Here is a 27901-nt window from a genome sequence, read left to right on the forward strand (position 1 = left end):
CTGGAAAAACAGTCAGGGTAAGGACATGGCACCCCTAAGGGGGCTGAGGTCATCGGAGGTGAGCATAGGAGACTAAAGACAACAAAGGATAGAGGAAGACAAGGTATAAAGGAATGATTGAAGGAAGAGAGACACATTATGATAGCAAGAGGGAAGAGAATTTTTCAGTCTTTTAGATGTTCATTTTAAATTAAGAATWAATTTTCTATTAGGGCTATGATATATTATTCAAAGCTCTGTGTTTGCCAATACATGTTACTCCAGTACAGACAATTTAAATTTGAAGTAATTAAGGGCAACCAATACTGACTGAAGCATTATATCTCTTTATTTTAGATTAGTATCTTTGTTATAATGAAACAGGTTTACATAGTATTCATCTTATTAAAATCCTTCCTAAAGCAGATAAYTATTTTGGTCTTCATCTCAAAAATAAGCAGTTTCAACAAATTACCTTGTGCTGTTTATRGTTGTTGCATATATTCTATGTTGCTTTTAGACAGTCAGGGACTAAAAAAGTCATGCAATTACTCATGAATTACCCATGGATATCAGTGTAAAGCACTTAGCTTGCCTTCTGACCCCTAAAACATATCTCTTAGTTTTTACATTTTAATGCTCACAGCATTCCATCTTATAATAAAAAGAAATACTATGAAAACTGCTGAAATTAATGGGATGTGGATACTGAGCTGTGYCCTCTAAATACCATGAATGTTCAGTGAAAAGCAGAACCCTGGATTTGATAGTTATACCTGCACTGGAAGAGCTGGTCCTGAATGGCTTGAGACACTCATTTCCCAGAGATTTTCAAAAACTAAATACTGCTGGTTTAATAAAACTTCWAAATTCAGAAGTAAAGAAAATGTGTATTTTTCATGAAGTCTCAGATTACYTTTTATGTATAGCTTGACATGTTACTTCTAGTAAAATTTTTTGCTGACATTATGCGAAAATATAGTTTTCATGCTCTTTGAAATTGTCCACATGTATCATGTATTTTTCTGTTGCACTAGATTTGGAATAAATTAAATATCTGTAGCTCATTTGTCTTCATATACAACTTCTAGTAGTATAGCAAATTTTGGAAGAATTTGTACTGCTCTCCCAGATTCATGACTTTAAAAAACTTGTTGATAAACCCCATATTTCCTGATCTTCAATTTATTGCATATACACTTATATGCATAAAAAAATATTCACCTGCAGTGAAATCCAGCGTAAATAAAGTACAAGTCTAATCATTATTTTGTTTGATTGGTTGATTTAGGATCACTATGTGGTGGAGAGGAACCAGAGGCTGAGACAAGTCTGTACTTTTCAAAGGCTACTAGGCTTATTTACAGTCAGGTCTTGATTCTTCTCCACAGAAGAATAAAAAAAAAATCATGCAGATATCTTCCTGAAACTCAAGAGAGTCTTTATTTTTTGCACTGTCGTTTCTTCTCTATGGCTGAATTCAAAGCCTGAAAGATCAAATGTTGGTTGTTCTGAATGTTGTAGCTGGTCAGTTCTATCAGCTTGTCAAACTCCTCGCCTGTGTAGGTAAAGCTGTTTAAGCAGTAAGGGGAAAAAATGGTGGAAACATCCACGTTGCCCTGCAGCGTCTCAGCAGGGCTGCGCTCCACACCTAAGAAATAAAGGAAAATCATCAGTGGGGTATAGATATGGTCCCACCTCTCACTTTCCATGTGGGGCACAACATTACTCCTCTCTCCCTTGGCATTTGCATTTCTCTCTCCATGGATACACRGCAGCAGAGGGAGGAGATCGCACTACACCACGTCTCCCATCCCATAGCCAAACGGCAGCCAGGCAAGGGGAGAACCATCCATGGCTTACCAGGCTCCTTGTACTTTCTGAAAGAATCATTCACCAGTGGGAAAAACACCACAATCGGTGCCTCTGGGGTCTCTGTGTCTTCAAAGACATAGCACTCCTTTAAATTTTTCTTCTCTTCTTCAGTCATGTGGATTTTGGGAAATGGGATTCCCTGCTTTTGAAAGTACTTGGAGGCTTCTTCCAAAGGCTGAAAAAAGAAAACACAGATAGAAAAAAAGAAAAAGTCAGAAATCCTGTCACACCCTTTTCTCCCAGAATCAGTTTATTCTACATACATTATTCTGGATATTAAGGACAGCTAAAAGGCAGCAGTTGTTTATCAAAGAAAATAAAGTGGTTTTCACACCAAGGTCTGTGATCCAGAAGAATAGTTTAAGTGCAGGACAACATCCACTTTCCTCTCTGGCCTCATGAGCGGTGGATAGCTAATATCGATGTATCCTGCCGTGTCTGCCAGGCACATGAACTCTGCTGTTTCTGTCAACTGGTTGGGGAAATTCTCTAGTACGGTATCTAAAAGGAAATATTTGTTACAATGAGTGATTCACTGAAGAAATAGTATATCTCTTGTTTGACTAATAAGGAAAAATGGGAAAAAATGCCTCTTGGCTCTCCATTACATTTACTTTCCAAGACCCYGACAGACTACAGATGTTCAGCCCTAACACATGAAAGAAAGATCTGCTCAAGGTAAAAAGAGAGTTCTTTCACTTCTCATGTTGCTCTTCTTCCACCGCAAATGAGCAGTAATTTTCTTTCCCTGGAGTCAAGGCTGAACATTTGATTTGACTGTACGAAATTTAAATAGTTATCTTGAAACAGTCATTTCCAAATGTTTATTGTCCACTTTCTCTTCACTGATGAAAACACCAGCCATCCAAGAAAGTTAAAAATAATATTCAAGGATGTTTACCTTTCCATRTACAGAAGTTTTTACTCTGAAGGTATTCATTGTGCAGCTGTAAGCCCTTCAGGAAGTTGTAGAACTTTGAAACCATCACCCGTTCTGTCAGGATCCGTCGAATGATGCCCATGATACCACAYTCAGGGGTGACCAAGTAAGTATCCAACTCATGTCTTATGCCTGATGGAGAAGACTCTTCTCCTGAAAGAAGAAGAAGAAGAAGGTGAAAAAATTGTTTTGATTCAGTTCTTTGCAATGCTTCAAATAACAGAAGGCATGTCATATTGCACATAATTAATATATCCAAATCTTCAAAAACAATGTATGAAAAGCACYAGCTGCTAAGGCAGAGGACAGAGCACTGAGGTGTTTGTAATAATACAAAGGTTCACCAAAGGGCCCCTAGCAAAGACAATCTGTTTAAAACCTTCAGTAGTTTTATATTTGCATAAATTCAGTCTAAAGGAGAGTAAAGGAAATAATATTGCTATGAATTAATTCAGAAGAGAAACCTAGTTTTATATAGCTGGCAACATGAAACCTCGGGATATATGAGGCAACAGGTAAAACAGAAACAAATATAACTGACCAACATCAACAGTCCTGGGCTGGGTGCATCTCAGCGAGCGCCTTTCTGTAGGATCCAATGAATGCCAGGCATCCAAGAGATTGTACGAAAAGACATTGCTCCATAGGCCTGTGCCATAGCAGAGAACAGAGAAACCTCTTCAGAAAAATTTTCATGGAAAATATTACTCTAAAAAATAATCTTTCAGCTTTGCAAGGGGTATTGGAAAGCCTCAAGGTTTACAAATCATCACCAAAAACTATATGAAGTTCCTTTCAGCAAGTAGCATTCTGTCCTCTAGGAGGAGCCTAAATAGTTTAAAAAATCGTGTGAGGCCTTCAGTCACTGTAATTCATTGCCACATACAAAACAAAATTTTCCATCCTGTAAGCAACTGTCACCACAGAGCAAAACCATGCCATTTCCTATTGAAAAAGGGTCTGGCCTGCAAAAATATGTCATATACAAGTGGATACTCAGTTAAAAGTTTGGAAGCTGCACCTGGACAGTCAAGGGTCAAACGGTTAGAGCACAGTTTGGTATAGTCTGCAGAAAGGTCCCCTAATAAAAGATATCTTTGCTGTCCCTCTAAGATTTTTCTTTGTACAATGTCTTTTGAGGGAGACTCTTCTCCATCTGTTATTCTCACTCCCACAGTGCTTCTTCTGCTTTTGCCATCCYATGTAAAAGAACATCTAAAAGTCTCTTCACAGCGCAGAAATCCCCAAAGTCTCTTGGATCTTAAAAAGTATCTCTTCCTCCACAGGCCCTGAGAGGAACTCTGCCAGAGAAAGCAGTGCTGTGCTTTGCTTTGAAAATGTCTACYAGTGAAAGCTTTGCAAAAGCCATACATTGTACAGGATGCAATAATTTGAGTTGCACAATAAAATAATTATTCATCCCATAAATTATTAACAGAAATACAATTCCCTTTTAAACCTGACTTGCTTCTAGAGTGGGGCAGAAAGCARAGGTCCTTCTGCTTCATAGGAAGTCCTTGTAAGAACAGACTCATTTTAGAATTGTTAGAAAAGCATAATCAAGAAATGATGCTGGGGCTCTCTGGATCTACACTTAGCTGGCAACCAGAGCTCATTTGCCCGTAATTACTGACCAGTTTCTGTCAGGACAGCCACATCTCCCTGTAGCTTGAGAAGTGTCTGTCCAACCCTGCCGTGAGAAGGCAACTCCTCTGGTTTCTCCTGTCTTCTCTTGGTGCCTTCTCATTCTGTAACTCTTCCGGTTCCCTCAACCCTGGGAGTTACAYGCTGTTCCTGTATTTTAATGTCTTTCAAACATTGTTGTCTCCCCACAATTTATTTATAATTACATAACAACCTTGCCCTAAYCTCTTGCACTGAATTTTCCTTTTACCTATATTGGCTGAAGTATGACCTGTGAAGAGGGATGGTAACTTTGACTAGTCTGACAGAATTGAAGAGASCAGACAAGCTCTCCTGCACCCCAGCCTTTCTTATGAAAAACTGAGGGTCCTGTATCCCCATAAACTCATCCAGTCTTTCCAGTTCTAGCCACTGCTCTTACAAAAGGCCTTTCCTCTCCCTACAGATGACAGCTTGCTTTTATCCTTTAACTATCATGCTGTAACTAATAGTACATTTTAATAACAGCCCAAGAGGGCATTGCATGTGGCATCACTAGATGGCAACATTGCTTTAACTCTCAACCTTTCTAAAGATACACACGTGGCTGGGGGATCACCAGGCTCAGACACTAAGGTTGAGAACAGAGTTCAGCCCAGGCTGGATGTGCTGGATGTGCTTGCTGCCTTGGCACCTTGGGTATGAACACGCTACCCCACTGCAATGGAGGAACTGCAACAGAGGCACAACATTCTCAGAAGAAGGCTGAGTGAGGCTCTGTGACCTACTTCCTGCTTCTAACAGACAGCACAAAGTGCTTAATGGAAGAGGAAAAGAAAAAGGGAAGTATGAAGGAATCTCTTCTCCAGTGCACTCTTCAGCATCTCAAGCTCCTGGATGTGGGATTTCAAGTGCTGGGGCTGCATCTGAACTACTGTGTTTCAAAGCCACCACTAGGATCTACTTTCCATGAATTTCTCTTACCCTTTTCAGACTTATCCATGCTCTTGCATCCTGAGTTTTCTTCTGAGTCCTTTCCCTCAGGCAACTCTTTTTATAACTCATGACAACACTGAAAGCTCTCAGCATAGCTAATAAAGCTGTGAGATTTAGTGCATAAGTGACTAAGCAGAATCTTTTCTTTCTTATGCCCAACTATTACCTCATGTTTTGAACAACATCATTCTGGACTCCTCCTGTACGATACATTGACAGCTTTTATGAGCACCAAAAAAAAAGAATACTACATGCTGTTGCTGTTTGTATGGAGTTTTCACTTTATAAGTTAACCATTTCTTACCCATGTTCTTGTGTCCTRTTGTGTGTTGTGCTTATTCACATGTAAAATGTCTGTTGTTCAGGATTTAAGAGGAGATGGACTTGTCTGCAGACAACTTCACCCCAGAGAACCAACGTACAAAGGGGTGTAGTACAGAGTTCCAGAGTTAAGCAAAATTAGAACAAGAATTGCATAAAACCAGCAAAGCTGTTTTTAATATATTACTGAGTGCTACCCACTTCACTGAATTAAGGATGATAAATTTTAATGATTTATCATGGTAGCAAAATTACAAAAGATTAGAATACTACTAAAATTGCAAAAATATCAGTAGCAGTTTAGAAAACTACTATAAATTGCTGTATTTTATCATAAACTCAGTAACAACATTGCTGTGGCTTCTAAGATCACGCCTTTCATAGAAAATTTTGATTTTAAGATTTCAGTTTCAAAACACAAATTTTTTGGTGTGAAACTCTGCTGCTGATTGGTTCAAAATGAACCTAACCTCTTCAAGCAGCCTTGAAACTTCAGGCATGTGTATCACTATTTAAGACAAAAACAACAGAGGATAGTGTGATTTGAAATTTCTTTCATTATTTTTTGCCCATCTCCATTATCTAAGGACTTCAGTCAGAGATGAGAACAACATAGTGTACAATTAATTTCAGTCCTGCAAGATGCAGGGCACTGGTTGTAACATGCAGGGTTTGCTTTATATTAAAAATACAGTACATTTTTATGCAATTCAAATATTTGCAGTGGACCACATCACCTTTCATGAAACAGATTCGTGACTCAGGGAGCTTCTTCATCAGGCGACCCATGAAGAACTCACTGCCAAAATCCTCTGCACGAATGAAGGCACCATATTTTAAGAACCCGACCTCATAAGGGGTGAACTCCACCCATTCTGCAGAGACATGAAACAAACTCTTAAATCTCAATCTTATCCCTACTTCCCCGCTGGAAGGGCTCTGAAAAGGCAAAAAGGCAGCTGCAGGACAAACCCTATTATCAGGGAGACCATAGACTGRCCTTTCCCAGGTAAAGAGTTACCATTCAACTGGTGTCAGCCACTCAGTAACGTTTCGCCAGGTTGTTCATGCAGAACTTTGCAATGACCCTCTCCAGAGAGAACATGAGTGAAGTCTGTACCCAGAGGGGTCAGCTTAAATTACCTTACATGTGGAGCTAAGGCTTGTGAGTACCTTGGCTGTTTGTAAATACCTCCCCAAGATTTCTCCTGCCCTGAAGAAGTTCCTCYCATAGCTTAGGCAGAAAGTCTAGATATGGAAAAGGAAGTCATGGAGGAAAGGAAACAGCTTAGAAAGTCTATGGTTCAGCAACACAAGATGTTGCAGCACATGCAGAAACAGATAATGCAGATAATTTAAACACAGAATGAGCCCATTTTTGCTATCACCTTTGAACTCTGAAAGRCTGTAATCTTCTTTGATGTTGAGGATCATGTAGATAGGTAGGGGATTTTGACCCTGACTCAATGCCAGTTGCTCATCTGAGAGTTTGTGGTTATTTTTCTGMAAATTTACAAAAGACAGAGCAAAATCAAGGGACCCTCTTGGCACAGTCTTGGCTTGCAAGATTACAGTGAAATAAATACAGTTTTCCCTCTTGATTTCCATATTCTCTCAACTCTTTTGTGTCAAAACATTTTTTTAACCAAGGAGTGAGCAAAAAATTTATGCTAATATTGTTTAGTCTGGAGAAAAGAAGGCTCAGGGGAGACCTTGTCACTCTACAACTGCCTGAAAGAGGATTGTAGACCAGGGGAATTGGTTTCTTCTTCCAAGTAACAAGAGGAAATGGACTCAAGTTGTACCAGGAGAGGTTTAAATTGGATATTAGGAAAAAATTCTTCACTGAAAGGCTGGTTGGCATTGGAACAGGCTCCCCAGGGAAATGGTGGAATCACTGTGAAAATGTTCAAAACGTGCATCTGGGTACATGGGTTAGTGGTGAACACGACAATGATAGGATMATGGTTGGATTCAGAGATCTTTTCCAATCTTAACAATTCTAAACCCCCTTTGTTTGTCAGCAGAAATCATCTGCTGGATAATGCTGGCATGCTGTCAGGTTAGCATCTGTCCCTGGAGTTTCATTTTCCATACAATACTCAGTAGCTGTTAGAGAAAACATAGGAAAAATGCTACCCCATCGTCTAATGCTTTTTCCAGCAGAAGYCCCCAAAAATCAACGCTAGAGGTCTGGTATCCCTCTTGCTTCCGCAGTTTTAGCTCTTTTGCATAGTATTTCAGGTTCTCCGGGGAAAAGCAGCTTAGCTTGCACTTGGTCATATGCCTGCGGACTTCACCAATCGGTCCTGATAGATCCTTGTGTGACCAGTCAGTGCTCTGATACAAATGTGACAAAGTCCTGGGGAAAAGAAAGGRAGTGCATTGTCATATGCTAGAGAAACTTTCACTCAGATTTAAGGTCCACACCAAATGAACTAACTGAGATTTATTAAAAACATCTTTTTGGCTCAGTTGATTATTGAAAAGATTTTCTGATTTAGAGGACTCTCCCAAATCACTAGTGAAATCTGAGGATTTGCAAAAAGCCCCTCTTTGCTCTTAAGGTTTATGCACAAGGCTGTGATTTGCACCAGGATGGCACAGTTGGAAATATCCTGGAGCTGAAACAAAGAATAAAGAAAAATCTTCTTCCCTGTTAGCAGCACTGAGGCCATACACTGGCGTGGACAATATGCTCCTAGTGCATCAATAAAAAAAGTTAGAGACTGAAGCAGTACACCTTTCTTGACCAAAATGAAGAGAATAAATACCTCACACAGCAGATTATAGAGGTAATGAGTGATGTCTTTCTTCACAGTCTCCTTACCATGTTGAACCAGATGAGCCAGTGATRTATGAAATAGCATCCAAGAGACCCAGCTTTTGAAGACCTAACAGGTTTCCTAACAGAGATGTCAGTGCCCGGGTGCCACCTCCTGTTGTCATGACTGCTACAACTGGTACCTGTTAGTCATCAACACAGCAGTGGTAAGCAATGCTTCATTTATCAGCATGAGTGATCAGAGCTGAGTGAACTGCAGCATTTGAATCCCTCAAGAAATTCCCATATTTCACCATTTCCCCAAGCAGGGGAGGGAAAAAAAAGAAAACTGGGTATTATGAAGAAAAAAAAAAAAAAAGTTATCTAACTAATTTTGAGGATTTTCATCAAAATAATTTATATTTTATTCTAAAGTTTTACGTGCTGGCTTATCAAAGCAGCTCAAAACCTATTGTTTTGAGGCATTTCAATATTAGACTGCATTTTGCTTAGCAAAACATCATCCTGTGAGAGTTCTATTTTGATAATGAGCAGAGCTCATCCTCGCTTGTAAGTCAAGCACAATAGCTAGATTACATTTCCTATAAAGTACCTAAAGAATACAATTGCAGTGATGAAGCCTAATTGTATGGAAATCTAAATTCTGTTACAGGAAGAAAAATTTCTCTAAGACACCCACCGAGAGAAGGTGAGCCAGTTGACATTTTCCACACACATTTCCAGGCAATTGCATCAAAGAAATGTTCAACAGTTTCCTGAATCAAACATTTCAGGTCAAAGCAAAGTATTCTGATTTGGATTTACCTGGCTATAAGGAAATAYTCTCTTGCTGGAAAATCTGAAAATAACAGTTAGAAATACTTCCCCTAAAATTTCTTAAGAAACTGCTTTACTTTTCATGGAAACTACTGTGCTAATGAGAAACAATGTAGTAATATGATGAGTTTGTGAGCAGGGGCATMATTTATTATGCCAAAATCATGTTGTCATATTATACTTAATATGCCTTTGGTCCAGCTGTCCTGGACAAAAGAAAAAACACAGGTGAAAAAAAAAAAACCCAAAAAAAAACCAGCCTTCAAAATGAAAACTTCTTCATTTCTCCAAGTTGCTGATCATATACCATGCTCCCCCAYTAAAGCACCAGCCAGCCCCACACCAGCATGGTCATAAACAAATACAAACCCTAGCTCGGACAGGCAGATGAGACAAAAAATGTTGAATGCCTTTGTGCTGTTTGAGGAATTAGAGCTGAGAAGATGAGCACCAAAGGAAAAAGTCTGTGATAGGACACCTTCTCATCAGCCAGTATTGTGCATCACCACCAGTTAGATTTTCTCCATCCAAAAATCTGATAATGTTAAATAACCTCTGGAGTCTTGGTGACTGAATGATCAGCTAAAAGAGTCAGACTATCCAAGTCTGTAATGCACAGGTGAATAAAGAAATAGAGAAAAAATCCTGATTATGGCATCATGTTTCTGGAGAAAYGTGTACCAAGAGGGTTTGATACTACCCTGGCTCTCACATTGCTTCATCTAAAGTAGAAAATACAGAAAAGCATTCCTCAATGCTTTTCATGGTGCAGTGAATCTATCAGGGTGAGTTAAGGAACGATATTCAAACAGCTACAAGCATAACATATTCCTGTTACGTGGCATGTCACAGTCCATATGGTCCTCCCCATACCTCATGATTCTGTAGGTCTTGCTGTAAATGTAGTGCTTTTTTCAGAGCAGAAGCCACAAACTTCTTCCTTTTCTGTAGGAAATTTTTCTCCTCCGTACACAGATCAAACTCCAAGCGAACATCTAAGTTTCTGGACCTCAAACAAAGCCCAGGGTTAAATAGGGTGTGCATAATCACTTAAAATTAATGTCTGGACYCCTACTTACAAGTTGCTACTCTATTATTAGGCTTAGAAAAGCTGCCGCTGTGGCCTCACAAAAACACATCACAGATGGTACAGATAAGGTAGAGAAAGGCTGATAAACTGCAAAAGGTAGCAAAAACTTATAGAAAGAAATCTTCTTTATTACTACACTGATTTTCAGGAAGTGTCTAACATAAATATTGCAACCCTTATGCGATACTTTAAATAGTGGACTATTTAGGATTTTTTGCCTCAGGACCTCCAGATTTTATAAAAACAAATACTCTGTACTTCTCAAGTAAGGAAAGGAGGTAAAGTGTAAGCACATCTTTTTCTAAATATATAGCTTTACTGATGTTATAGCCAGAAAACATTATTCTCCCCACTCCTATATAGTAGCATAACAGGAAAATTCACCTAGCACAGTTAACCACCTTGTGGACATSGGTAATGAACATATAGGTAATAGGTAAATATAATCATTGACTAAATACTTTCTCCCTTAGTTACAGAAATAGGTAAGTAGGCAAACAAGCTGGGCAATTTTTTTTTTTTTTTCACTACCAAAAAACCCAAAACCAGAATTTCTTACCAGTCACTTGACTTCACATGTAAATTGATTGTCTCATCCTAGGAAAAAAAAAAAAAACATTGGAAATTATTTTGCATTTTTTTCTTTAGCATCAGCTCTGAAGCGCTTCTCTTTTTCTAAAAGCCATATTGAGTCACAAAGCCATAACAATCAGAAAATTCATCTAAATTTTAAAACTCCTCCAACTCCACTTTATTTTATTCATTATATTCATTATATTTTCATTTTATTTTATACATATATATTTTTATATTATTTTATTATAATATATATAATATATATATTATATTTTATTCATTATTTTTATATTATACTAAATATATTCATTATATATTTACTAAAAGGAGCAGTATACTGTAAAAACCAACACCAGCTCTGCCAGTGTGTTCCATCCTGCCTCATCATTTTCATTTGCTCTGATGTGCATTAGTCCCCCCCAGGGGTAATTGAAATCCCTTTTTCAAGTGTTTGGCTTGATTTTTTTTGTTCTGTTTGGTTCAAATTATAATGTACAGCTCCATAATGTTAGGAATTGTTAGTAATCTAAGAGCACTAACAGTTAGACACATAAACCACCACTTCATACTGATCTAGTTAACTCACGCCATTGATCCTTGGTCTATAACTTAACATTTATTCTAAGAAGTTGATATCAATCACCTTTGCTACTGCCACTTTCTCACTGAATGGAAGTGAACCCAGAGGAATAGTGAGGGATGCATGACAGTCTTTTTTCTCTTCACCTGAAGTACTCTGAAAAATAAATTATAATGTAGAAAAATATTKCATGTATAAACCATAAAAAGTACTGTCTCCAACTTACTGTTTTTCAAATGAGGTCCCTGTTCAGCASTTTTCAAGTTGTCATCTAATATTTGTATGTCTTAGGGAGTTACAATGATGTTCCAGAGCTGAAGTTCATGAAATATTGCTCTTAATCAAAAATACAAACTCCTTCCATTTGCCTCAGTCAAGTGTAGAAAACCATGAGTTTRCTGTGCTTACTCAAGCTAATGATCACATACCGAGCAGAAATGAGGTTTCTTCTCTGCYAGAGCCATGCACAGCTCTGACAGGCTGTACTTGATGTAATGGAAGTTCAGGGGCTTCACAGGTTGCCAGAAAGTGCCCAGTGACAGGGTCTGGCTCTTCTCGTATGATCCCTTCACTGAAAACAAGAAGTCTTTTTCTAAAAATAAACAACAAAAAAACATGAAAAATATACAGAGAAGTTAATGACTATGATCCCAGAAATGGAACATTAAATGGTCATTCAGAATTTTGTATGTAAACCCTTCAACAATGCCTAAAGCTTCCAAACTCTATTTATCCAACAAGAGAACATTACAAGAAATAGGAGGAGAAGAAAAGCAAACAATTAAAAAATAAACACCAAAAATCTTGAACAGCTGTAGCAGATGTTTTAATAGGCAAATTGGACAAAATATAAGTTGAGATAGAAATGTATATTGACTTCTACTTTACAGCACTTATAAGATTAATTATTTTATGAATCTTATCATTCCCTTTAATTTCAAAGTCCAGTCTTTATAGTTRATTAGCACAGACACACTATAAGTGTTGGATTTGTGAACCTGTGCATACATTCCTAATCATCCAGTTCCTATGCTCTAATTGTAAGAACAAAATAGGAAAATCACTGGATAAGCAAATGACAAAACAAAACAAACAACAAACAAAAAAAAACCAACATACAAGCAAAAAAATCCAAACCAAACCAACCCAACCCAACAAAAACTATAAGCAAACAAAAAAAAAAACCCACAAACAAACCAACCAACCAACAAAAACCAGTTAATGATAAAATAAGGGGGGTTTTGTTTCTAGTTTGAAGTCTAACCTGAAGGTTCTTTCTTTTCTTGTCTGTTGTCCACCCGGACTTCCAAGCAGGAAATTTCACGAGACTGTAGCAGGGAGAAATAATGAGAGAATCAAGTATATAAAAAATGCTATATCTGAGTCACTTCACTGCTACCTGTCTTTCATCACCTGAGTCCCTGGAGTCTGGAACACATTTGTTAGGCTCCTAAGAGAAAGACTTTAGAAGTCTGAAAATGTGTCAGGTTTCAAATGACAAAAAAAATTATTGTGTTTTTGTGTGGGACTGAGAAGAGGAGGGAAATAACAGGGGGGCAGTGGGAGTGTGCTGAGGCCTCCTGAGAGTAAACTGCTGGGTTGGCCAAATCACAGGGCTGTCCTTGCAGCCCTGCTTTGGTGAAGCTGGACAGTCAARCACTACGTCCTCTTAGTAATGACTTAAAGGCAGCTGAGAAAGCAACTTCCCTATCATCCTATGGAAGTGGGGAAAACAGGATGGCCATGAGGGAGTCACAAAAGAAGTCCCCAAAGGGAATGGCACAGAGGTGGTAAGTCAATAAAAGACCTCTTCAGGCTTTATCAAGAGGCTTGCTGTCAGCCAATGGTGGTGAACAGGTCTCTGGGTATCCCAAATGATTGTGTGCATTCTTTCCTAACACATCCTGCCACAGGGAACAGCACAACAGGATGGCTTCTTGTGTCTGACCYCCATCTCCCTCCCCTTCAGCCTTGCCTGCAGTGTGGTTTTGGGACACCTGCCAGATTCACCACTCCCATCACTATCATGAAAACAAAGATAGAAGAGCAATAGTTTAAAATTACCACTAATACACCATTAGTCACAAGCTTTTCGGGAGGGACTGGTCTGAAAGAGAAAAAAAAATGCAATCAGAACTAGATCACTGAAATACATMCTTAAATGAATACCAAGGAATAATGCTTTCCTTGAAGTTTGTCTTGTCCAGCATAATCTCCAACATGTCACTGATTTTTAATTTTGGGAGACATCTGAAATATGATGAGTTTTAGCCAATGTGCAACTAATTTGATCAACACCAGCTGTTGCTGTCATACTGAGCATTTTAAACTGCATTACACTGAATGCCAGCATGTGCTTGACTGCTTGCAAAGGGACACTTGTATGGKTCCATGTGGACGTTACTCACATGCTCTCCGATGTAAACTCAACCTCTAGCACCTCTTGCGTCTGTAAAAGATTAATTTATTATAAGCATCTTAATTAATCATTCATTCTCATTAGCTGTGGTTGTCAACTATTATTCTGGCTCCTGAAAGAGTTCTTCAATCAACCCAAATTACCTTCCTGCTCTAGGGTATACTATGCGGAGTGAAAGCATTTGAGTTAGAGTGATTTTGAAAAATGTTCTTCCTCCTTTGTTAACCATCAGTCCCAAGGCCAGCTGCCTGTTCCATTTGGTGGTGAGGCTGAGTAGAATGGCAGGCAGTCCTAAGCCTGCATTAACTGTTGTCTTTAATCTGTTTAAAGGCTTGGATTTTTGCTGTGTAATGTTATCAGAAGAATGATACTGCTGTATAGAAGAGGGCATTCTCAATTCTGCTGATCAAAAGGACTCCTATAACACGGACAATACATCGACCAGTCCCCAGACCTAGTTAAGGTAGTCTTCCTGCCAAAATCACTGTGGAGCTAAATAACCTTATGTACCATATAAGAAAAGTCAGAGAAACAGCAAATCTATAGAAGCATCAAAACTGAATACCCATATCCCATGAAGTCATCAGGTATCACACTGAAATAATGAAATAGTTTGAGCAATTGGCCATCAACAAGTTTTAGCATGTCACTATGGATCTTTCTGTTACATGCAGGTATATTCAAAAGAATTACAGGCCAAGGTATCAGTGTTTAAATGAAAACTGCAACRTCTGTGCCAGAATATGCCCAAACTCACAACTGCTTGTGCACACTCACATGTGCCAGGAAAAGAATTCTAACAGAGAAACTTTGTGCAGTTGTGATGAAGTTTCGTATTTCCAACAAATCTATTTGATCAACAGAGTATCAAGAAAGAGAGAAAAAAGATGACACTGGTGTCAGAAAAAGAAAAACCTACTAAGAGGTTTGATGAGCTAGCAAAAGCTTTCAAGATCATGTCCTTGTCTGTTTTGCTGATTAAGGTTTGGAAGATACTTCATAGGGTATATGAAGTGCATACCAGTGGGAAAGAAACCTGCTACCTATAATTGCTATGAAATAGGTTATTTAAGAGGTAATATAATATAAAAAAACTTATTTCCTTCCTGTGGCCAAGGCAGTTTTTTTTTTATCCCTCACCTTTGGATTTAGCTGAAATGTCAAGTGAACAGTTTCTCCAAGCTGGATTTTAGCAACATCAAAGAGAACAGTGAAGAGGAGGTCATCTTTAGTAACTGCATTTTCATCGTAGATTTTCATCTCAAGAATATTCTGTGAAYAGAGATACAGAATTAGGATCTTATTTTGAGACCTTACAGAGACCCAAGAAGATGTGGTCAGCATGTTAAAGAAAACAGAGAAAAGGTTGGGGTGAAGTGAGAGAGCATAACTTTTGCATCCACATGGAGATGAAGAAAAATATTCTGAACCTAACACAGAGTTGGGTTTGTTTCTGAATAGTCCTGCAGATAAATTTAAATAACAGAGGCTAGTAGAATTACTGAATATTGAAAAACATGTTTGGCCTCTAATTTGGCTTGAGGTTACCGCTTTTCCCTGAATTGTAAGAAAGCAGCTGGTGGTCAGGACTTTATTGCTATTGGTGGAATAAAAAATCCTTGGATATAAGCAGCAATTAAAACATATTAAGGACATACCATATAACTACCACATGGCTGAATAATTTTATCCTGTAAATTATTAAACAGGTCACATGTAGATAATTACCATGGAACCTACAGAAAGGGATAKGCTTTTGTTAGATTGCACAAATCCCACTGTATAAATCTCCTCTCTCCTGTCTCTGGATGGACAGGAAAGGATAACAAACCCTCCTGGTTGGTAGCTGGACTTCGGTTGGCTCAGGAGGTGCCTCCCAGAGCACTGAGCAAGTGAATACTAACTGAATACCCTGTTTTCTCAGCAGGGCAATAATTTGGGCCTCTCTCACTGTACTCARCAGCTCATTTTCATGTAAATTACAGGGAGCGCTTATCTCACAGGCTTACTTATGCATCAGATTTAACTGAAACTTGCTAAGACATTTGATGGTTATTACCATAAGGCACGMAGGTAGGCTCATGGTCTCACACACAAACACATGGACTGAAAAGAGTGAGGGTATGAATTTTCTTGCTGTAGAAGTTCATAATGTATYTCAGAAAGGTCTACATATAAATGTGATAAGTGATTAAACAGACAAACTGAAGTGAAGACACTCCAGAATACAAGTGTTCAATTTTGACATGTATCATTCTGCTAGAAACCAGCAAGTGAGAGATGGCAAGTGACCTTAAGTTTACAGTTTATTGTCAGAACACAGAAATGCTGCTGACTTTAAGGCTGTCTATGTAAATGCATCACACTTTTGTCAGCCCTGTCCATGACACTTGCTAACAGAAATATGCTGCCAAGAGGCACAGACAAACAGCCACTGCCAGCCATAAATAGCCTGTAAAAGATTATTGAAGGCAATAGAAGTGATAKGCTTAAAAGCAATAATCTGCAGTGAGTAGAAAGCAGGCTTGCACAGAGAAGCACTTCAGCTTTCCTAACTAGGATACTGCAATCGAATGTCCTCATTTGGCTAAAATGACTGACTTATTTTCTGAGTGACCAACTGATTTGAAGTCCCGTTACTCCCAGCTGGCCAGGAGAGGCATGCACAGGGGGCTGGCTGGCYGATGGAGGTCTCTGGCTGCACCACTGGGAGGCTGTGTGGGAAGTAGCCAAGGTGTCTGGACAGTCCACTGTCCACTGTTTCTGTTTCTCCTAACAGAGGATATGAGGGCAGCATCACTGGGAGTCAGGCAATGAGCAGAGCCAGCCCTTGGCACGGCTGTGTGCCACCAGCTGTAGGAAGGGTCACCCTCCTGGGCTGTGGGAGTTGTGCCCACAGCACAAGCCTGGGAAGCCCTTTTGAGCTGACTGTCAGACATTCATCAAAACAGATGTGTTTCAGTGAACATTGCTGTTCTTGGTGAGAATGAGCACAAATACGCCCAAACAGTTTTTGTGTTTTTCCACAAGGACAGTGTATTGTAAGGTTTTACTGAGCCCTGGCTACCATGATTTGGGAAGATGAATACCTCAACCAAACACAAGACAGGAAAGAAGAAAATTACCAGACTAGAAGACTCTGGTTCTACTCGGAGAGTACTTAGCAGCACAACTGCAGTGTGTACAGAGAAACCTGCAAGAACCTTAAATTAGTCTGCTGAGCTTTGGTTGTCCCAGATTCCCAGAACACATTTTTGCAGCCCACACTCAAGCCACAGCCACCACCACCATGCTGTTGTGTTGCAACCCACTGAAAATTGCTGAAGCTAATACCACTGCAAAATTACTGAAAATAAACATAAGATCTTTCCAAATGCTACTCCCTAAGGACTAGTTCAAGCAGCTTCCCATGGCAAGGATTTTTTTTTAACTTTTCTTTGTGGTATTGCAGTTTTGAAAAACCTATCAGGCGGAGCAGGTGCTCTGGTGCAAAAGTTATAGATAAGTGAGCGCAGTGCATGCTGCAGTGTTCATCCCTCGCCTTTCACCTCTGATAAACCTGCAGGGTTTCATGAAATTATGCCTCACTGAGGTTTTGAAAGAAGTTGGAATTTTTTTAGGTTTGCAGGGAAAGAACTKGCTGCAGGCCACGGGTGGGCAGACATGTGAAAGCTGAAAGCTRCACCAAACAGGAGCAGTATCACCTAACTCTGTAAAAGAAAGCCTGAGAACATGTGTCATGTGCAACTTCTGCAGTCAAAGGCAAGAGGGATTGTTTGCTGGAGACCCTGTGGTGTAGCAATATGTTGAGCTATTCTGAATGCCCTTTTGGAGGAGTTCAGGGGAGCAGCCTGCTGATTTTGCACTTGAGAGAAGTCTGATCTAGCACCAGCATTAGGAAATGAACAATGCAAGTTGTAAAGCAGAGACTGATTGTCCCCAGTAAGAAGTAAGTTTGGTTTACTTGGCCTACCACTGATTTTTGTGGACTCCTAGACACTGATGTTGATGCTGACTTTAGGAGTGRGAAGTTATTGGGACTTGCAAATCTGCTGAAGCTTTAACATTTATCATCATGATACAAGTCCATTGAGTTCTCTTTTGCAAACTTCAGCTGTTGCTTTGGGACTTTTTTTTTTTATTTCTGGACAAAGGAATAGTAGAAAAGCACAGCCCTTTCATGCTTTAACTATCTACCTCAATTTTTATACTATTCAATTTCCTCTGAAATTTTCACTTTTACTCTTGAAAAACAGAAAAAAAMATAGTGAATAGTGATAGAACACTATATGAATTGTTATGAAATATCTTGGATTTTTATATATCAGAAAATAAAATTAATTTTTTCTGCTACATTCTACTCCAAACCTCYTTACCTATATCCTTGTAGTCACTCACACATATTTATTTCTATTTTTATTTTGCCCTGCATCTTACCTTTACTTGGCTCTGGATCCTGAAGCAAAATGTTTCATTCCACACTGGATCTTTGCAGTTCTTGATGGTTCTGGTCCGGACAGTCTCAGGGGATGCAGTGGGTAAGAACAGGTTTACATAGCAATCAGTCTGGCTAACTGTATTAGAAAAGATATGTTGTAACTAATGAATTATTACAAATATCGAAACCTTATAGCACTGAATATATACAGCAAGTTGCAAAAAGGAAATGTTGCTTCTCTTGACTTTTCTGACAGCTCCTTATTTCACAGCATTCTTTACTATTTGTTATCTCCTGCAGGTGGGAGATTTTGTTGTTAATGGARATTCAAAGAAACTACTGCAATTAAGACAACTGGTAAGAAAAGAGTACAAAGAGCTGGTTTTAATTAACAAATCTCTTGTTGGTATGTCCCCGTTGGTTGCAAATCAAGAGATTTCCATGACAGAGGAAAAGAATGCCAACACATTTTAACAGAACATTTCTAAAGAGTGTGATACTTACTTAAATGTTTTGAGCTTTTACACAAGAGTCTGACTTTGTCCTTTGCTTTTGGGAGGGGAACAGAGGAGTTTGAGAGGGTATGGTACAGAGAATCCTCTCCATCTGGTCTGCTGCCCCCACTCCATATCCATAATCCACTCCACATAATGAGCTGACAGTCTTACCCATGTGATCACATCCCTTCACCACAAAAAAAAAATGCAAAAACAGCAGTGTGGTTTCATCTTACTGTGATTTAAACACTCTGATAGAGAAGAAAATCCTAACTTTTGAGAAATGWGGTAGTGTAACAGAAAGTTGCACAGTTAGCTACAAGTATGGCATTTAATCTTAATACATAGTGGTTGCTTTGGGTTTGCTTTTTCTTCGAGGAACCCCATCCAGACCTGGTTGGGTGGGCACAACTATCACATAATCATAAAAGGACTGGGGTTGTAAGGGATTTTAAAAACCATCTAATTCCAACYCTGCTGCTGTGGGCAGGGACATGTCCCACTAGCCCAGGTTGCTCTGTGTGCCGGGCACTGCCACAGGATATTGATGAATCAGAGTTTTCAGACRAGAGGCAGGTTGGGTACTTGCATATCTGTGAAACTAACTTTCCCTTTTTGTATTAGTCTGACGTATGTAGAGTATTTGGTGGTGGTTAGGAATCTCTCTGACACTGCTAAGATAATTGAGTTTTAGCAGGGAGCACTGTAGAGCATTTGCTCCTAAGAGTACAAGAATTGATGCCTCGTGACCCTTTGGTACCAAACTGAGACCCTGAAAATATAGTGAAGAATGGTGGGACTCAGTCTCTCTGCACTGGCATCCACCTTTTCCAGCCCTCCCATTTTGAGCAAATCTGCTGTCCTTTTTAGGGAATGGGCATTTCTTCAGTCTGCTGGGCAACTACGGCTGTCTGGAATGTCTCCAGCTCTAAGAACTTGTRTATTCACAATAGGTCAGATTTGGTGTGACAACAGGCAGATTGGTACTGAGGATACATGCTGAGAGGCAGCATYGATACCAGTTGGGTAACCTGCTGGAAAACTCTCATGACATGTTGGCTCAAGTCCCAGCTCTGCTCCAGACTGCCAAGTCACTTTGGGCAATCCCTTCCATTTAAATTTATCTTGCTTCTCTATCTGCATTTACCCACCAATAAAAACAGTGATAACTATCCTTTCCTCTTTTGTAATCTGCTTGAATGTGACCCAGGAAGAGAGCATTTTATCAGTAATTATATTATTCTTTCTCTACCAGTCCCTTGGTTTTCATTCCACATTTTCTTTAAACTTGTGGTGTAAACCATGTTGCAATGGGTAAGTGTTGCTTAAAGAAATTTGTGCAATCTGATTATATATGATTTGTCTTTCAAGTCTTCTGATACTGTCTAAACATGAAATATGTTCCAGTTTTTCAGCATGCACTTGATAGTTTTTCACTTACTGTCCATAGAAGGTAAGAAATAAATATTGCAATAATAAGTTTAAAAATATCCTAATATTACATACAATAATTAGAGGATACATAAGCACCAGCAATTTTAAAATGCAGAATATAAGCAATATACMTTTTGACAACAATTTGTTGGTAAGGAAAGTAGTTCTTTAGCTGCCTCCCACACTCTATTTTAGAAAATTCTTTCTTTGATTTTTATCATTTGAAAAAGATAATATAGACTTTGCATAGTTACTTCCTCAGATGGTGGCAGAGAAGAAGCAGGCTCTTTCTCCAGCAACTGTATCTGCAAGCTATGCACTAATGATGTATGTGTGCTTTAGAGAATTTGTTCATTTATCGTCTGGGATATCTTTGTTGCACATCATAGCTGTGACTCCTGATGTAGAAGAAAGGCATRCAATATTTTCAGAGTATCAAAGAAATGCTAAACTTCTGGCTTACACTCTTGTATCTGGAGAGAGCTGTGGTAGGATCTCTGTTGAGTCCTTCACCCCCTCTGGACACAAGAGACCTATACCTAGCCTGAGAGGTTAGTCTAGTCTTTACCAAGGCTGTCCACCCTTAATAAGAGCAAAACCAAAGTCTCACAATCTGATGACCTAATACCAACTCAGTTAACAGTGAGACCTCAGCCTCAACATAGCCTAAGATGCAGAAGAATGTATCTAAGAATGTAGATAGAGACAAAGATATTTGACTCTGAAAAAAGCACAATTAAAGGCAGGATGCTGCCAAAGAAGAACAATTTATACCCCAGAATCATAATGTTGCAGGATGCAGCCGACAACTTACACACACAACACAAATTTAGTTGTATTTTGGACCCATTCCCAAATACACAGTGTTAAACATAAGCGCAGGACTACTTTATTGTCTCCTGCTGAGGGTACAGTCATAGAAAGAGCCCAAGAGAGGAGCCATAGTCCCATGGGGACACTTTAAGGTATCTTCTCAGCAGTGCAAACTATCACATATCTAATCTGGCCTCTCTATTTTGCATTGGCCTCCCACATAATAGCAAATCACATCCTTATCTACAAGGTAACCAGTGTCCTCGGTCCAGCAAAAAGGTTGCCCAAAGCTCCTCTCTGGACACCATCACTGATAAAGTCCTCAAGCTCTAAGAATCTTGCCTGTGGGCAAGGCCTTCCCTGGCACTATGCCAGGTCTGCAAAATAAACCTCCACAGTGACCAAGACATACTGCAGGCCTCGTGCTTTTATCGTACCAATCACCTCAGCAGCATTCATCTACATCCATTGGTAAGGATGCTGAGCCAGTTGCATAAAACAAAACAGGTCTCTGCTCAGAGGCCAGAGAAATAATGAATCAGCAATCACAGGTATCAGTCACACTGCATAATGCATAACTGGAGGAACTGCAGATGCTGCTCTTTTGATGAAGCCGGAACAACCAGGACAAGTACTGAGGTGTGTCAGAAAATCTATTTGGATTCAATGACCTAAAACGCATTGAAATGTATTATTCACAATGAAATATCAAACATGAGAAGCTGTACCTTCTCTATGTGTCCTGGTTCAAGCTAAAACAAGGTTAATTTTTGCAACAGCCAAGACGGGGCATGGCCAGGACCTGGAGTTTATTGCTGGGAGAGGGGGGGAGCCTCTTCTTTAGTATTGCTGCTTTTACTGCTCATTTCCTTATCTGATTGCTGATTCCAGTAATGTGTTCTTATCTCAATCCATAATATTTATCTTTTGTGCCTCCAATTCTCCTCTCCAGCCTGTCCAGGGGGAGAAGCAAGTGGCACATGGTTTGGAGAGTCTTAGTGGGAACACTAAATTGAGAAGTACCATTCCTAACCACAATAGCCCATCAAACAAATAACCTCAAAAAATCCTGAAGCAACTCCTGTAATGAATAAATCTTTGTTATCAATCTTCATGTTATTAATAGTACTGTCAACACAGACCTATTGATATCCAATTTGTGGTTGATGTTTAGTGTCAAGCAAAGGGTATACTTTGGTTTTAAACTCAACACACAATTGTGAAACAGTAAGCAGATATAGAGTAAACCATGGTCCTTATCAAGGATGATCAAAAATTCCAAGGTACAATAACTTCAAAGATGTGGGAGACTGTAAGCATGAGAAAAGGCAATGCTCAGCTCACTTTCTTAACTAGTGAGAAGGCGTTACCCAGCTGAGCCCAAGGAAATACGTAAACATAGAAATCAAAGAACACACTTCTTTAAAACTGTCTGTTTTCTGAGTGCAAGTTGGAAAGGTACTTCCTGAGCAGAGTTTGCTGCTGCCTTGTAACTCTGCAAGCCAAATGGCAGAGGAGAAGTGAAGGATCTTGAATCACCACATGGACCTGTGTCCTCTCAAAAGCACTGTGTGGTTGTACATTGCTGCCATCACCACCTACTCATTCCAGACACTCTTCTCCACCCAAGATTCTCCCTTGTTCATTTCCATTGCCTCCACCCTTTTCAAACTTGTTTTAAAACAGGTTTTGACATTTTAAAATATTATAAAATACTTTGAAAGGTGTTTCAACCATTTGTTAACTAGAAGCCCCCACTAAACAAGAGGAGTCTACTAGGAACACGTAGTACCATCACAACAGTCTTTTAAGTTCTTACCTGTTCATTGAAGAGCAAGAACTGTAATGCCACCTGCACTAGTACAGTATTAGAGCACAGTGGATGCTCTCACTTTTGCTTTTCAGACAGAGATGAACCTACTATTTAGCTAAGGTTCTCTACTCTCACCAGTATCACAGCCAGTAATCAGTTCAAGTTCCTAACGCCTCTGTGAGGCTCCTGGTATCCTTGCTGAGGTCCTCGCTTTGGAAATGAGAAAATATAGTTTTGAGAAAATCTCCTTTAAGGTTACACCAAGATTCTAAAGGAACCCATGCTTTCTGTTCTTGCACACAGAAGAATGCAGAGGCCAGCATGGCTGAAAAAGATGCACATACACCCACATGGAACCTGCTGATACCTAGCAGAAGAGATGCAATTATTTCCATAGCTGTAAGGAGGTGTGCAGAGCAAGTAAGGATCTCCTTGATTATAAATAGCATTGTCCTTTTTAGTGGCAGCTCATGCTGCTATCAAGAACTAGAGGAGGCTTTTTGTCTCCACACTATTTACCATGAATACAATGCAGTAAAATTGTACACAATACAATATATATTACACTCCATTGTGGCTATCAAAAACTTAAGAATGGGGAAAAAATGGAATTACTCTTCTAGACCAGAGAATWCAAAACATGTAACCTGTTTTGATTCACATAATATTCACTGAAATTATCCATTCATTTGTTACTCCTATTATTAACTGTGGTTATGGCTTTATTAAAAACATCAGTCAAGCCCAGGTCTCCATTTCAAAAGCTACATCACTAGTTATGCAATTAGTTCTTGAAGAGATCTAATCATCTTACAATTACAGTAAGAAAAGCCTCACTCTGGGATATGACATCACAGGGAGGATCTCCTTGTGATTACTGGCTGCTTTTATACCTGTTTCAGTTTCCTAACCAGTTAGGAAATCCTTGTTTACTGGATTGTTGCAACTTGGCAGTTATCCACACAATGATGTCTCTGTCCTTGTGCAGATTCCTCTTGTCAAGTATTTGACACGTGATCTTTTAGGATTTCTCTCYGTTACTGCAAAAGCAGCCTGTATGAGTATGGCAGTGACATCAGGAATCTAAATGAAGTACCCCGAAAGACACCAATGCTCTTTTTTAAAGGACCATGTCCCAGGATTACTTTTAACCATGGCAAACATTAGTGATCATGGGAAGCAATTTGACCCAAAAGCAAATGTGCCATTACCTCTGGTGAGCCCGGGCAGCTGCCTGTTGGCACTGCCCATGTTTCCTGACTGCCATCCTTGCACAAAGACTGCTGCTACTCCCTCTGCTACACCAGTGCTACAGTCAGAGGTAAAGTAAAAGGAGGTATACACAGAGCATGTTGTGAGCATGTCTTCAATCAGTCCTTTCCACACACAATAGTTTCCTTTGGAGAATATGACATTGAAAGGGTTTTGTTATTATGATGGTGTTACACAGCATTTAGGTGATACAAGGAAAAAAATGGGTACTACTACCTTCCAACTTCTAAAATCAATAGGCAGAGGAGCATTGTGAGCTTGCTATGAAATTACTTAGCAACACACTCAGATTAAACAAGGCTAAAGAGAAGCCTAAAGATTTATCTAATGAGAATGCTGATTGAGATTAGCTTTTCATATTAAAGAAAACAAACACACAAACAAAATAGCTGTACACTAATTCAGGAAAAACCTTTYGGAGCCTTGGGCTTTCCTAAATACCAACTAGGACAAGCTATATAAGCTCATTTTAAAGATATTTTTTGTTTCCTGAATGGAGTATCTCCATTAAATATATGTATGTAGAAAATGTTAAATTTCTATTTTACTTGTAGCCTGCGGAGCAAACAGGTTTCTCTTCCATTTGCAGTGTATAAGATGCACTCTCCTGGAAGATAAGCGAACCCAGCCACGAGAAAAGGGCCATGCAAAACCAGATTTGCCAGCTGTGCCAGCCCATGGCCTGCTGTGACTGCTGTGGCAGCCTCTGGGATCAGTGACTGCTGGGTGTGCTCCAGTGGGACTGTGCACAACAGGGCAGGTCTGGGCAGCCACACTGAAATTGAGATCTTCTCTGAGCTATGTACACAACACCCATCCAGCTCTTGTCATAAACAGCACAGAGCGGGTGAAATGAAGYGGTGCTTGGCCAGCACAGAAGTCTCTCCAGAAAGTAACTGTGCCGTGGTTAAATGGTRGAAATGTAGAGCCCTGMAAAAAGTTGGCTTTGATTAAATAAWRGTGGRACATGAGGGTAAAAACTATGCCCTCTTCCAGTGATCTTGTCTTGGTGGACAAGCCCTTGGAAAACAATAACATGGAGAGCTCAGGCACCTCAGCTTCTGACTTTTGCTCCTGGTGCTGTCACTGACTSCCCAGTTTGCTGGTACCCCAGACAAGCCCAGTTGCAAAGAAACTGCATCCTCCAGGCAGATTTTGCAGATATGGTGGATGCATTTATGAAGATTTGTGACAGCCACAAAGCTTTCTCAGTTTTAAAGACAGAGATAGGGGCAGTCATAMAATGATTAGCATTCTGCAATTCTTGGAATAAATACAAGGGGGAGGTTGTCTTGGTGTAAGGGTTGACAATCTAATATGTAAAAAAGGCCTTTTCATGTCAGCCTGAAAAGGATAAGGTCTTCTCATGCAGGCWTTTCTGCTGCCCACGTAAAGCAAGAGAAAAAAAGGATGTATGTAACTCTTTAATTAGCAATATAATTATATAGAACTCCAATAACAATAACATCCTGAAAACAGATGTTAATGGATGTTAAAAACTATATTTTCCTGTGACACTGAAAAAGAGCATCTGGGTTCCTGTCCAGAGCAAAGTGAGATGATAAGATCCCTTAGTTGCTTCCAGAAGCCAGTAATTGGAGGTATGAGAATTAAGTGCAAACACTACTGTTGACTCAGAAGCCAGATCTCTAAGCCTCAGACCTCAAGAGCCACASACTTCTTGGGAGAGTGAGGCAGGGAAAAGTGTAGTTCAGCATTTGTCATRTACAAAAGCATTTAATTTAAGCCACTTCTGGGGACATATTCTCAGTCCAAATGAGACTTGGGACTGACCTGGTATCACTTTTCCTTCAAATTTTCACAAGGAAAATTTAGCCAAACTCAAACATACCTAGCAAGTGCAACAGCTATGTCTTCATGGTAAGTACTACTCAAGTTATAGTTACCTGATAAYCTCCATAATGAAGGAACAATATCTGCTGGTTCATGAGTAAGCCTTACTCCTGACAGACTTAAAAACATTTCAGTAGCCTAATTCTTCCTATTATGCATACACCAGGTACAAACACAACCTTTTGTCTGATACAAAGGGAAAAAAATCAAGAGATCATGATTATAGGTGATTGCCACAAATAACCAATAATAAAAAAATAAGCCCTATATTATATGATGTGCAAGATCTCAGGAGGCACAGACACTGTGGGTAGCAGTCCCTCTGCACAGAGGGGCCACAAGCCGTGCAATGCTCCAGCTGAAGGAAAGCAAAGCATTCTCATTCTTGACAGGCAGTCTTCCAAAAACAGACTGACTYCAACAGAGCACCAAAGGCTCTTTGAAGTTGGAATTATTTCTTTGCCATCTTTCAATTCCTTGTTTTTGTCTCTGTCTCCCTTTAAATGGTACAGAAATAGTGATTCAAACAAATAAACATGCGCCACATAAACAATTGCACTACACTCACACTGGTTTTCCCATTCAATGTAATGCTTTTTAATGYGTTCTCACTTCTTCTGTGGTGTATCACACCATGTGGTATGGCTCCACTAACAAAATTACATGCTCTGAGAGAGCATATGTGTACAAGAGAGATAAAAAGATTAATTGCTGTGGATTTCAGGAAGTTCTATTGTTGTTAAGGGTGTAAAGATCATMATTTCCAACCATTATAAAATACTGAGAAAGAAAGAAATATCCTTGATTTTAAGGACAGAGGGACGCATTTTGTTATCAGCTCTGCAGGTGATTATCTTGATGCTACTGCCTGTCAGGGAAACTTTGACRTTCCCTTGGGCTGGTACCATTTAGGCCAGAAAAGAGTTCAGCTAAGATTGAAATGAATGAAAAGGAATTGAAAAATCCTTTCCCTTTTCTCTGTAGATTTTCTGTTTTCAAGAAGAGGCAATATCCCTGTGCTAGACACAGAAAAGCAAGAATTGAACAGTAATCTCCATGGAGGCAAATACACTTGCTGTGTTCATTTGCTCTTATTTGATATGCACAAAGGTGCATATTCAATTCCTTTCCATTTTGATCCTGACTTGTTCTTGCTTTCCAAGTCAGRTATTTKAGATAATGAGCTTTCTTTCTCCTACCTGAGTAATTGCTGAGATTCTCTTCATTTCTGCTTTTAAGTCCTCAGATACATTCCAATGGTACTTGTTTATCCTGARAAGTCTACTTCGAATATATTTCAGTGAGGTTTTGACAGAAAAAGAAGTTGCTTGACAATAAGATATATACTGGTCCTTCTAACTTTTTTTTTTCTTTAAAGTGAAAAGAAATACAAAAACTGCAACTGAGAATTAACACCTGAATTTGTTCATCAAAMCTGGTTCAGAACCTCATTAGCAGTTAAGGTACTTTACAGTACCCCACAGTAGACCTTTGATATTTCCACTAGTAGTAACAAGCTAYAAACCAAAAGGCATTGTTTATTTAAAGGTATATTCTAAGCATAGTCTAAATTCAAATAAGCATCAATATTTGAAACCATGGTGTCTCTTCATACACAGATATCAATTACAACACTGGTAGCATGCACATGTTCTCTGCTTTCAGTAGAACTGAGCTACTAGAAAGTGAAAAGAAAAACTGTGATACTCACAAAGATCTGCCTTTCTCAGATTTTTCATCCTTATGATTTTCACAAAGAATGAACAGCAGGGGCATTCAT

General features: G+C 39.3%; 1 protein-coding gene across 3 annotated transcripts; it reads right to left on the reverse strand.

Moving 5' to 3' along the window:
* Positions 1-316: 316 nt before the first annotated feature.
* Positions 317-27901, reverse strand: LOC130573455 (cytosolic phospholipase A2 epsilon-like). 3 transcript variants are annotated; one of them, XM_057365901.1, is made up of 19 exons: positions 27833-27901; positions 18438-18574; positions 15141-15272; positions 13990-14030; positions 13646-13688; positions 12846-12909; positions 12010-12173; positions 11645-11737; positions 10985-11022; positions 10209-10344; positions 8565-8701; positions 7874-8096; positions 7123-7237; positions 6472-6546; positions 3336-3443; positions 2756-2947; positions 2189-2355; positions 1843-2029; positions 317-1630 (listed from the first exon to the last, which is right to left on the reverse strand). In XM_057365901.1, exons 1-19 carry the CDS (start codon positions 27858-27860, stop codon positions 1422-1424), a joined length of 2289 nt encoding a protein of 762 aa, XP_057221884.1. In that variant the 5' UTR covers positions 27861-27901; the 3' UTR covers positions 317-1421. The 3 variants fall into 3 exon arrangements, with proteins under 3 accessions (XP_057221884.1, XP_057221877.1, XP_057221893.1); XM_057365894.1 differs by having other exon boundaries at positions 6472-6609; XM_057365910.1 differs by lacking the exon at positions 27833-27901 and adding an exon at positions 17126-17193 and having other exon boundaries at positions 6472-6609; positions 18438-18498.

Source organism: Malurus melanocephalus, unplaced genomic scaffold, assembly GCF_030028575.1.
Source record: "Malurus melanocephalus ecotype Western Australia unplaced genomic scaffold, MMel_1.1 scaffold_2, whole genome shotgun sequence".
Classification (NCBI taxonomy): Eukaryota; Metazoa; Chordata; class Aves; order Passeriformes; family Maluridae; genus Malurus; species Malurus melanocephalus.